The sequence below is a fragment of the Cebidichthys violaceus genome, unplaced genomic scaffold (genome assembly GCF_023349555.1).
Source record: "Cebidichthys violaceus isolate CVI_PGR_0920_01 unplaced genomic scaffold, fCebVio1.0.p SCAF_2, whole genome shotgun sequence".
NCBI classification, from domain to species: Eukaryota; Metazoa; Chordata; class Actinopteri; order Perciformes; family Stichaeidae; genus Cebidichthys; species Cebidichthys violaceus.
This window is the reverse complement of record NW_027176372.1, coordinates 4,281,935-4,294,334: the sequence shown is the minus strand read 5'-3', so window position 1 is coordinate 4,294,334 and position 12,400 is coordinate 4,281,935. Positions and strand designations below refer to the sequence as shown.

General features: G+C 41.7%; 1 protein-coding gene across 1 annotated transcript in view; it reads right to left on the bottom strand.

Annotated features, from left to right (window-relative positions):
- Positions 1-5,691, bottom strand: part of LOC137875153 (storkhead-box protein 2-like) — a 73,534-nt gene extending 67,843 nt beyond the window's left edge. The window contains exon 1 of the mRNA XM_068714151.1: positions 4,706-5,691. Coding sequence (XP_068570252.1) covers positions 4,706-5,030 — 325 coding nt within the window. The 5' untranslated portion in view covers positions 5,031-5,691. The remainder of the gene's footprint in view (positions 1-4,705) is intronic.
- Between the last annotated feature and the right edge of the window lie 6,709 nt (positions 5,692-12,400).

The following is a 12,400-nucleotide window of genomic DNA, read 5'->3' as shown; positions in this document are numbered from 1 at the left end:
AATCTAACACATTTACATTGCAAATGTAAGTAAGGAAATGCATTTAATGTGTTTATTTACGTCAATGAAAAACAAAAGAAAGTATTAGCTGACATTACTTACTTACTAAATATTTCTATTTGTTTGGCACAGTGGCGATGGCGAGCTAAACTCTATTAGAAGAGTTTGTAAACACAAAATGTGTAGTTAGTGACAAATAACAAGTAGAGAAACAGAGAAACAGCAGACAGACACAACGTTTGGATTTCTTGCATCAATTCTTCTTTTGTGGGTATTTATTGATAAGTTACTGTTCTGTGTTGATTTGAGCTGCTGAACCAGACACCAGCAGTGAGGAAGTACAGAGGTTCACATTCGACTGTGAACTGCTGTCCTCCAGTGGACTAACAGGGTTACAGCATTAGACAGGACGTAAAGGTTCCCAACATCATCGCCAAAAACACAACCTGTTTTAGTAGAATTCTACTGGTCCCAATTGTCAGCCATCTACAATTTGAACAAGAATGGAGATTCCATACTAGAAACAGCAAAAGACCAAACGTGGCACAAAACGACACCAACAAGAGAAGAAGTCAATCTTGACCTACAAGCACATGTCAATAAATGTAGACTCAGACAACAGCTGTAAGAACAAGAAAAACACACATCAGCCATGAATAGCCATGCGAGACAGCTGTGATGTCATTGTGATGATGTCATGTCCATTGACTGCGACTCTACACTTCCTGTAGTTACTCACACATCGAAGATCAAATCAAGTCCACGTCCTGCGTGGCTGTAGTGTAAACTGCTGAGTCTGTATTAACCCTTTGCTCACATCACAACAGGTCTACTGGGCCTTTGTCCCGTCTCGCTCACCCTACAACATCTTCTTCCAGCACTGCTTTTTGAGCTGCTTTGAAAGAGCCAGAGTAGAAGAAAGTCAATTTGCGGTTGGGTTGTTGATGCAGCTGTTGTGTTTTTGCTTTGGTAACACTCAAAAATCCTGTCCTGTCAGCACACAACTTCTATTTCAAATTAAAAGGTTACAAAAATGGGAGTCAGACAAACTAGAGAGGAGAGAGAAAGATGGCACGAGTTAAAGGGCCAGGAAACTCCACGCCTGCAGGCAGGCAGGCAGGCAGGCGCACACACACACACACACACACACACACACACACACACACACACACACACACACACACACACACACACACACACACACACACACACACACACACACACACACCAGTAATTTCCTCCTGATGAAAGGCTCTGCTCAATTACCTTCAAAATTCACTTCATCTGTCTGTACACGATCAGGTGTGTGTGTGTGTGTGTGTGTGTGTGTGTGTGTGTGTGTGTGTGTGTGTGTGTGTGTGTGTGTGTGTGTGTAGAGACACACAGAGGAAGGTGTGCAGTAACCACATAGTTGTTGAAACTAGATCTTCTGACTAATAGCAGCTCCACTGTTCACTGCAGCACGCATAGGCCCGGCTGTTTGAGTGCCCCTGAGCCAAACACAGACAGACAGGCTCTTATTGATACTGCTGAGGAGAGCTGTACAGGGCAGAGGAGCAGCAGAAGAGGTAGGAGAGGGGAGGAAGGATACGTCATTGTTCTTACCGTCAACACATCCCATGTGAAAAGCCTCAAAGCCTCTTGGCCACGGCTTTGTATAGTCCAAAAGTCAACATTTATTGGAAAAAGATAGACGTAATCATTTCCACAATTCATATATGCATCCAACTAAATATTCCGCTTCATTCCATATATGTGGGAGGTGAAAACAACATTTTCACTGCGGTTTGCTCTCTGGCCTGCTGCACACAAAGAGAAGGGGAGTTCATAAAGACACAGCAACTCATTCAATGCAACCAACCGCTGTTCCCCTTCAATGTTGATGCATCATGAATAGAGCAGGGTTACTACTCCTGATGTCATCTGTGAAGTGATGCATACACAGGAGAATCGTTTAAAATGAGGAAAGAAAAGCTTCCATTGGAATATTAAGCTGGACATTGATTACCATGGCAACGGCCAGAGCTTCGGGTCAGCCTAGTTAAGAGTCACACATGCTCACGCACGTGGGTGTGCACGTGCAGTCGCAGGACGTACAAACGCACGCATGCCTTTGTGTTAAGAGCTCCACACACACACACACACACACACACACACTTTCATTAAATAAACGCGCATATGTACGTGCGTTTTGTCCTCCATGACCATTTCTACCCTCATAGTGTGTGTGTGTGTGTGTGCACACACATGCCTGTGGTGGTGGGGAGAATAAGACCTTTATTTATGGAACTCCTGGCTTTCTTCTCTTTAACCCCCCCCCCACACACACACACACACACACACACACACACACACACACACACACACACACACACACACACACACACACACACACACACACACCACTATCACTGCAGGCCAAGAAAGAAGTGTTCACTGTATGAAGGAGACAAACAGCTCCCTCTATCAAACAGTTACAGGGTATCTGCACCTTTTTAAAGTACAAATTTAAGGAATTTAAAGACCTTTTTAATAACTCCAAAAATTAAAAACAATACTATTACTGCGGGCATGCAATCAACGAACTAGACTACAGCACAAGTGTTATCGAGTTTTACTGAATTTGAATAACAGAAATATTTAGTTTGCAACTCATTTTTCTTATTTATGAAAGTAAAACTGTATGGCGGTAACCCCAAAGGAAAACAAGGTCATTCTGCATTTACCATCAAATAAACATAAGAATGCAATTTGGTGCGATGCAAAAAATGGGACAAAGACGGTTAGAATTTGTTTAAATATCAGCTTCAAAATGTGGATTTTCAGACGATTTTAGCACGAGGATATATGGATGTTTGAGCGAGCTTCTGTACTCAAATGGTGCACGTACTCTAGCTTTGCTAGTGGATGCATCTCTGTCACGGCAGGTGTATTTCTCAGGATCCAAGGAAGCACAGTGTCGGGTGTGAAGTTGTCGGCGTTGCTGCCGAGAGATCAGCCCGTTCCCGACGGCCCTGCATGAATATTCTAAAGCAGAAGAAGTTTGGAACAACCAGGACTCTTTCTGGAGTTGGTAAACTGAGCGATGAGGGGAGAAGAGCGACCAAGAACCCAGTGACGGATTCCCCACATATCCTGAGGGTTATGCTAAGGGCTGGCTGCAGTGCATCATCGAGACACGATTTCAGGCCCACCAAGAAAAAAAAATGGTTTCGGTCGTGTGCATTTTCTGTCCTTTCACATCATCTCATTTTTATACAGCAAAACTTTTTAAAGCCCAAAATCAAACACACCAGCTATTGAGCAGGACTGATAACAGAACAGGGCTGTGTTTTGTGGCTTCAAAGCGTCAGTGAGAAGTTGGGACGTTATTAATCGACCGTTCATCCTTTAACAGACGATGAGAATTTTGACAGATTAATGCTATCAGTTAAATAGTGGAAGGAGAAAAGCTAGTCCACCTTAAAGATCAGTCCACCTTAAGTGGGCCTGGGACATAGGGGTTCCTAACTTCAGGGTTAAACCCTACAACTTCATTTCAGCTTGGCCTGGGTCTTCACCAACAAATAGACTGTACACACACTACACGCTACGCTCACAGCGACAACATTACTGCTGACTTCATACTCATCATGGTTTTGGTTGTTTGGTGCTCACACCAGCAACATGCAGCACATCCTGCCTAAAAGCAAGTGTACAAGGATGGAACACGGACTGTACTTGTTTCTCTCTTTTCTAGTCTTCCAACGACTCAAAGCTCCTTAACACTACATGTCATCATTCACCCATTCATACACTGATGACAGGAGCTACCATGTAAGGTGCCACCTGCCCATCAGGACTATCTGACATTCACACACCTAGACACAGGCTTTGGGAGCAACTTGGGGTGAAGTGTCTTGCCCAAGGACACATGGACATGGGTGCCGAGGATCAAGCCGAGGATCAAACAGACGATCTCCTGGTTGAAAGAAAGCTCTACCTCTGAGCCACAGAGGAAAGCCTCATCAGATCAACACCAGTGGCTTCAAAATAAAAACTACAGATCTTCACACCCTCAGTTTGCTGACTTGGGGTTCTCTATTATTGGATCTCATTGAAATGTTCTGGGTTTTCAGTCATGTGATGATGAATGAATGGGAAAACTGAAGAGTCATGTTTGAGGTGAAACATAAAGATCGTAGCATCAGACTGACTGACCCACCGTATACTCAGGCGGCTGCTGTTGCTCATCCGATAGCAGGTACAACATGACAACTTCAGAGGATGTAAAGAACGGTCTACCCTATTACACAGTAAACACGTTTTCAAATCCAAAGGATTAGGGTCAGACAGGGACGGATTTATGCCCCTTGTTCAGAACATGTACAGGCATAAAAAGGTGTAAAAATACACTGTAAGAAAAACGAACTGAACCAAATCATTTGGTGTTGTTACAAGCTTGACACTGCAAGACAATTACATTTTCTATCCACCTCAATGAAAACTATAATCAAGTTGTCCTGTGATGTGGCTCATGCCACTAGAACTTCTGACAGAAATGAGTCTGAATGCACCAGAGAGAGAGTCCAGCACGCTATGATGATGGACAGCAGTTAAGTCTCGTGCTGAATGGAGATGTGTCGCATCGAGTCAATGGAAACACAAAAACACGAACATGAGTCGGCCTTAACCTAAGCAGGCAGAGGGGGTGTACAGGCCGTACCTAGGTATTTGATGGTGAATCCCCGTGGCGGATTGAGGGACCTCCGCATCCATCCCTCCCTCAGCACTTCCAGGTGGTCCTCCTTTCCCTGGATCAGCAGCACATGCTCGTCTATCCATCCCAGGAAGAAGGTCTCGGACACAGCCTCGGTAATCCTCTGGTTCCACACATGTTGCTGGGTATTTTCTGCTTTGAAATCGGCAAATATCTCGTAGCCGGTGTGGTGTCTCGGCAGCGCGTCGCTCTCTGACACCCCGGCCCCCACCGCCTCCCTGGACAGCACTATAGCCAGGGAATGAGGAGCTATCTGCAGGAAAGACTCCATTGTCGCGTCGGCCTTCTAGCTGACTATCGAATACAGTATTATCATTGTATGTATCTATCTTAGACACAGTGAGGCGTAGTGGGAAACAAGCACTCCATCTTAGCTAGCAGGGTGTGTAGCTACAAGCTACGCTCTGCAGCAGCCGCATAGCCTACAACTGTTTCCATGAAGCTAGCCTGCTAGCTCCCGTTAGCCCTGTAGCCTTACATGAAACCCATTCCTACACCGTTAGTTCTGTCTTCTTCTACGGACGTAATATATCGCACCGGAACCGAAACCGGTATTTACTGAAGATTCATGTCGAGCACTGTCCTCGAGTAACGAGAGATGTCATTCGTGATTTTCGGTGTAATTTACACCTCGTAGTGTCAGGTACCTTGGAATAAGGCTAGCTAGCTGGATGCTAACGTATTAATGAATTCACCCAGGCAACAGATGCGGAGAGCCCCCCCACCCCCCAACCCCACTCTTCCTCGTCGCCAGGTAGCACTCGGGTTTCGTGGGACACGTTGTCTTATTCTTCGCAAGCCTAGGCGGTTACCGAATAGGTAAGAACTCTCCAGCCGCCGGTGAATATTGTCCCGTCTCGCGCCTGGCACGCTTCGGTACGGTGCGCGAGAACACAGCTGGATGCAGGACCGTCTCATTCAGGTACAGTGATGGCAGGCATCGTTACGGAGCTGCGTAAAGGCAGCGTTGACTAGACTGAGTACACTATCTTCCGGCCACATTTTCAAATTAAGACGCACAACGCAACAAGTCGTTTGGGAACGAATAATCACGTGCAGTCAGCAGGGCACGGATACGAGCCCTTAAAGCCATGAAAGAGAGGTGTTCATGCTCCCTCTGTAACCAAGTATTTTACAAGTAGGGTTAGGGTTACTGTAAGAAAAGAGTGTAGAGTCTATGAAGACAAATGCATCAGTTGTCTATAGAAATATAGGACAAACGAACTATTGTTAGTATGTGAGGATGTTGAATGTTGGCGTTGTATTCTTCTGCTCTCTGAACAATTCCAAACTTTAATTCAGTATAGAATTGTTCTTTCATGAATGTGGACACAGGCTATCTTACCCCTGTTAACAAACAGAAAGCAAAAATGAATTAAATATTGTTCTGAATCCACTTTGTGACATGTCTAAGTCTAAATGAATTGGGACAAAGCAATTGTTTCTTTTCTCTTTTTTTTGCCTACTATAATGATTATACAAAATGATTCATCGGCTATAGTTTTTGTTATTATCTGTTTTTTGGTGTTTTTTTTTGCTCATACATATCTTCACAACATTAGGTTTTTAACGTGTGATTTTACATATGCGTATTTTCCACTATATGTTCTTCTATCTATTGGTGGAACAAATCCTGTTCTCCTCTTTGTAAATTGTGTATCACTAAAATGGAATATTAAATGGTGGCCCAGGTGTGTGGTGTGGTAATCTGATTTCACAGAAATGTCTTTACAGTAGGTGTAAGCACGTTTTTAGTGGTAGCCCTCTTCGCCCGCTCAGTAGTCCAGCCCGTTGTAGTGACTCTAATATGAAGTAACCTGTTGTTTTTAAGTGTTGTCATCAGTAGAACACATTTACAACACGTGGTTCATCTTTTTGGAACATTTTAGATTTAATGCCATAATGCTATTAGACATTTGTTGTCATTAGTTTTGGTTCTTTTCTGTTATTTTCTGTGATTTTCATATATTTTCTGAAATACGTTTGTTTTGATAAGCTTGTTTGTGTATAAAAGGATTATCATTAAACCTATTAAATATATAAACATGTTGAAACAGTGGCAACTTTTACTATTACTTACTTTTACCATTTTGTGTTTACATTTAATATTTAGCATTTCTCTCTGCTAAATTCAAATAATTCTTACAAAGGGAAAACAGAAAAGACTAATGTGCGTCGTTCTATTCCTGGCTCGTCATTACAACACTTTCTCTGCTCTGATAGAAAAATGGACACAAGATTTACCAAACTACTATTAACTGGCCACATATCAGGCTACGAAACCCATAAACTGTACCGTATGGACAGTCACACATAAGCCCACACTGCCCTTTCATAACAGACAATAACTCCATGTCATGTGGAGCTGCACTTATGCATCTTATCGGGAGTCCTGGACAGGCCATCGAAGGTCCTCAGTAAAATTATCGTCATTAACTGGGAAGACTTTCCATAAGTCCAGACAGACCATGCATTCATCAAGAAACGTACATACGCTGGCCCTGAGAGCTCAACACTTTGCCACGGAACAATGAGACAAAACTCAAGCAAGTGAAAGTTACTTTTTTTTTTCATCTGTGAAAATAGGTGTTTTTTTTTTGTCAGGATAACATTTTATAAGTGATATAAAATGGATGGATATTTAGTCATTTGTCTCAAAGTTACCATTTCAATTCTAAAAGCTTATGTTTGTAGTTAAAGCCTAATTCTAACTCTGTGTGTAATGATAGTAATTGTTATATACATTCAGTGTACGTGTGCATACTTACTAATTGTCATGCATCAGCTGCCAGTTTGCAAGTGATTGAAAGGAGAAGAGAGTTCAACAAACATCCGGCAGGTGGCGGTATGAACTGAAAATGAGGGAGCGTTCACTGCATCGTTTGGAGTAGACGTCATCACGTCATGTTACGTGGAGGACAGAGTACGGTCCCGGATGTCTTCACAGCATTGATGTTAATTTGGGCCACTTATGGAATGTAAATATGAGTCTTAAGCTGCGTCCAAAATTCCACATTAACATGCTATTTTTCAGAATTGTGCGTGTAGTTACATTTTCTGTGTGTATTCAACAGAGAAAAACTATTAATACATTTGTAATATTGCAAATATATAAATATTCCAATACCGTCATCAGTGGGCCATAGACTGTTATTTAAATGAAAATCTTCCAGATTGCCACTTTACTATGCTAAGTATTTTTGCCACACCATAACCACCTAAAATATTGTGATGTATGTCGACAGTAATGCATCATTAACTATAATATAATAATACATATTATTCTGAAATGGACCATTCTGCATAATGAGTACTTTTGAGACTCTAAAGTAACTGTGAGGAACTTTTAACTACAGAAACAGTCTCAATTTAACCCTGATCCTCTATCAGACCTCCATCAGTACAGAGACCATCAGAGAGAAGAATGACTGTTTCTATAGAGTTATTCTTAACGCTCGTCATCGGAGCCTCCGGGTCGGATTCTGGTGAAATCAGATGAAATCATGCAGGTTCACCAGAAACTCCGTCAGCTCAGACTCCAGCAGATACCAGTCCACCGTGGACAGACCCAGATCCTCCAGCAGAGACCGGTCCACCGAGGTCAGACCCAGATCCTACCAGCAGAGACCGGTCCACCGAGGTCAGACCCAGATCCTCCAGCAGAGACCAGTCCACCGTGGACGAACCCAGATCCTCCAGCGGAGCCATATTGCTGGGCCCACCGTCTATGGAAGGAAGGCAGGGGAGAACCAGAACCAGCACTGTGCGGAGCAGACTGTCAGGCACTGCTGCAGTAAAGAAAGATTTTCAAAAGGGATGCAGGCTTGGAAACACAATACAGGGGCCGCCAAAATCAACACAAAATGAAAGTTCCTTGTAGTAGCTTTAAGTATATTTAGATTGTAATACTTTTGTACTTTTACTCAAGTAAGATTTGAATACAAGACTTTTACTGATTTACTGTATTTTTACTCTATGGTAAGTTCTGAGCACTTCTTCCACAACTGGTTTGGGCGACCCAGGATCAACTTAAAGCACATGCATTGACACTTACAGCCTCATGTCCTGGACTCCCTTGGAGCTAGGAAATGGATTTGCTCCACTAGATGCAGCTGTTTCTACTTCTGCTGACACTACAACACAATCCGTCCCTCCAGTTTCTAACCAAGCAGTGGGTTTGCCAGCAGTGTGTAATTACAGCTTCTCTTCATACTGGGTATTAGAGGAGGACTGCTTGCTTTTCTCTGCTTTTCCTCCTCAGTGTGGAGGATTGGCAAGATCACGTCAGCAGCAGTGATGTCATGACTGAGCCATATGACACTGATGTTACAAGGCCAAGCATGAGTTCAGTCTAATAGACTGGTCCTTTGACTCAAATGTTGTAATTTGTCTCTCTATATAAATGAGTGGGAAGGAGCTACTTACACTGAAATAACAAATCAGGCAACATGACACACACACACCAGGCTGCTGAGAGAATATGAATGCTGGCCACACTGTTCCAACGTATTAAACAAAACAGATCAGGTACCTGCTCACTTCAAGCAACGTTTGGAGGACAGGGCTCCCCGGTGGGTAAACCCAGATCGAAAAACAAAGAGTCCCAGACACTTTGTAGTTCAAATACTAATTAAACCCAGCACAAGTCCAAACAAATCACCCAGGTTCCCTAGAACTTACAGCTACCACATTAACCAACTTTGAGAAGAATTTTAGAAATCAACCCAGAAAGTATTTGACTATTCAATAAAACATATTTTGGTAGATGCTGAAGGAGAATTATCTTTTTTTCAAAGACTGATAGCGCCATCTTGTGGCTTAATTAATCCAAGCAGTTAAAAAAAGTAGATTACTTGATTTCCATAGTAATTATTGTTCTGGGTGTTGGCTCAAGTGAAGTCACACTATGACACTATGGTAAACAAAAATCATAACTATTTACATGCAGAACAAATGTCATTAATTTGATGACACTATGGTAAACAAAAATCATAACTATTTACATGCAGAACAAATGTCATTAATTTGATGACACTATGGTAAACAAAAATCACAACTATTTATTTTTCTCTCACTGGTGGTTGTTTTAAATTGTGAGTAACATTACTATTACTAGTGTGACTTAAGATCTTTTTAAATAATAGTAGCTATGTACTTTTATCTTAATGACATTTGGTGCGCGTGTGTCTACAAAAGTCTTCACACACGAATGTAAAAAAAACTATTAAATCAATCGACTCTTCCTCTTCTGTTGGACTTTACAGGAAATAGACTCCTCCAAAATAAGACAGCAAGTTACACCTTTATGTCTCAGCTACACAAGTAAAAAAATGACAGCAGCCAGCGTAGCAGACATGGTAGTGTTCACAACAACCACACATTGTCAGTGAGTGATAGTGTGAGTCAGCACAGTGGACATGGAATTGATCAGGACAGTGGACATGGACATAATGTCAAATGACCAACTGAACAACATCGTGACAACATTGCAGAGCAGCCTCGATAACGATTCCTATAACATGTGACCCAACGTTCAAGGTTTTGCCTCGCTTCAGAGGTGTGTGTGTGTGTGTGTGTGTGTGTGTGTGTGTGTGTGTGTGTGTGTGTGTGTGTGTGTGTGTTAAAAAACAGCACTTTAAAGCCAACAAACTATTTTGTCATTGGTAACTTCCTCCTTTATATCATTTTGTATGTGTGGCCTGGAGTTTAGAGAAGCAGGCTTGTGATCAGTCTTTGGACCTGACCTGTGAAGAGACTAACCTCTGCCCACACCTTTCATCACGGTAGCCATGGCCTCAGTATGCCAAGGCAGCTTTCTTTGGTTCAAAAAAAAAATCAAATTAAAAAACAAATTCATTTAGTGTTCACTAACCACTGACTTTTATTGACCGGTATATGTAGTCGGGGCTGATGCACAGCTTACAGTCGTCTGTAATGGACGTTTGTAAAGTCACATTTCCACAATGATAGACAAGTAAGCTAGTTACTCTGGTTTAGTTTTTTTGCCTTGAGAACCATCTGTTTGGTAACAGCACTTGCTTCTCCGTTCTTTGCTTTGAGCAGTTGAAGATTCTTATGTTAGATCTGCCTTTTTCACCTTCATTTGTATATTTCCACTGCGTTTGAATTATGGTCTTTTTAAAGTCAATTTTAAAGTCTTTGTTTTTTGTTATTGAGAATCAAGGTGTTAAAGATGAATGGTGATTTTGGTATCATCTGTACTTTTTACTAGTACTTCATAATGAAAAATGTTTGAGAAGATACTGTGTGATAAAGTGTGTGTTCCTGTATATCCTTAAGCAGCTGTGGCAGTGTTCTTTCTTTGTTAGTCAACTACTGCAGATGGATCAGTGTGAAAACATGTTTTATGTTACTGCTCATATTGATTAACAATCCAAGTGTAATTGTCAAGGGGCCAACATCACTTCTCTTAAAAACATGCATGTGTATTGAAAAGCATGACTGCTTCTGATTGTATTATTCTTACAACAGGTTAATGTGCATTTCATAGTTGCTTTTCAAAGTAGCTGCTCTTATCCTTTTTACATGTTTTGAGTAGACATGACATAAAGCAGCTGTGTGCAGCTCGGCTGCCCTCTGTGGGTATTTAACAAGTCTCTGTGATAGTTCTAATCCCAAATCTTACCCGTTGGACTCCAGTGCTTTAGAACTCTTTGCATTCAAATGATTTGACACGGTTTATATTTGTCAGTTGTCAGAACATGGGGCTTTTCCAACATGGCAAGTGATGTGTGCCAGTCATCCTCTCTGTACCTCATACACCCTTTTGAACATGTTATCTTGGACACGACCTTCCTCAACATGTTTGATTTACTTAGATAACAGATACAATGTGCAACAAGGGGATCTATCAATTAACACATTGTCGTTTTCTTTCCAGGAGTGTTGGTTAGTCTCCAGCTCTGCGACAACAAGCTGCAGAAGGTAATCTGGACTAATCATTGTAATCACGACTGAGTCTCTCTGTGAATCAGTGAATCTCTCTGTTAATCGCTATAACATGAGGCACACTGTTGCACAGGGTGACATGTTCCTACGTTAAGTTTATGTTGAGCTGATCCAACACACACTGTCCTGCTCACATAAATCTCCTCACTACAGCAATATGCATCATCAGATTATATAGTTCATCAAGAACATGTTGCATATAAGATCACGGAGAAATGCAACTACCACATTAACCAACTTTGAGAAGAATTTTAGAAATCAACCCAGAAAGTATTTGACTATTCGATAAAACATATTTTGGTAGATGCTGAAGGAGAACTATCTTTTTTTCAAAGACTGATAGCGCCATCTTGTGGCTTAATTAATCCAAGCAGTTAAAAAAAGTAGATTACTTGATTTCCATAGTAATTATTGTTCTGGGTGTTGGCTCAAGTGAAGTCATAGTTAGATCTTCATAAAGGAACTTTTCATGAACATGTCTTTTCAGTTCTTAATCATGAGCATGTGAAACAGGAGTTATTAGCCAAATACATTTCAAAATCACAATTAGATAGGCCATATGAAATAACAACCTGGAATATAAAATAGGAAAGCGTATGTATGGGCCTCTGCTGACTGGATTCAAGAGCTTTGAAGTGGCTGTGTAAGATTTGCATGACATTTACACCGTTG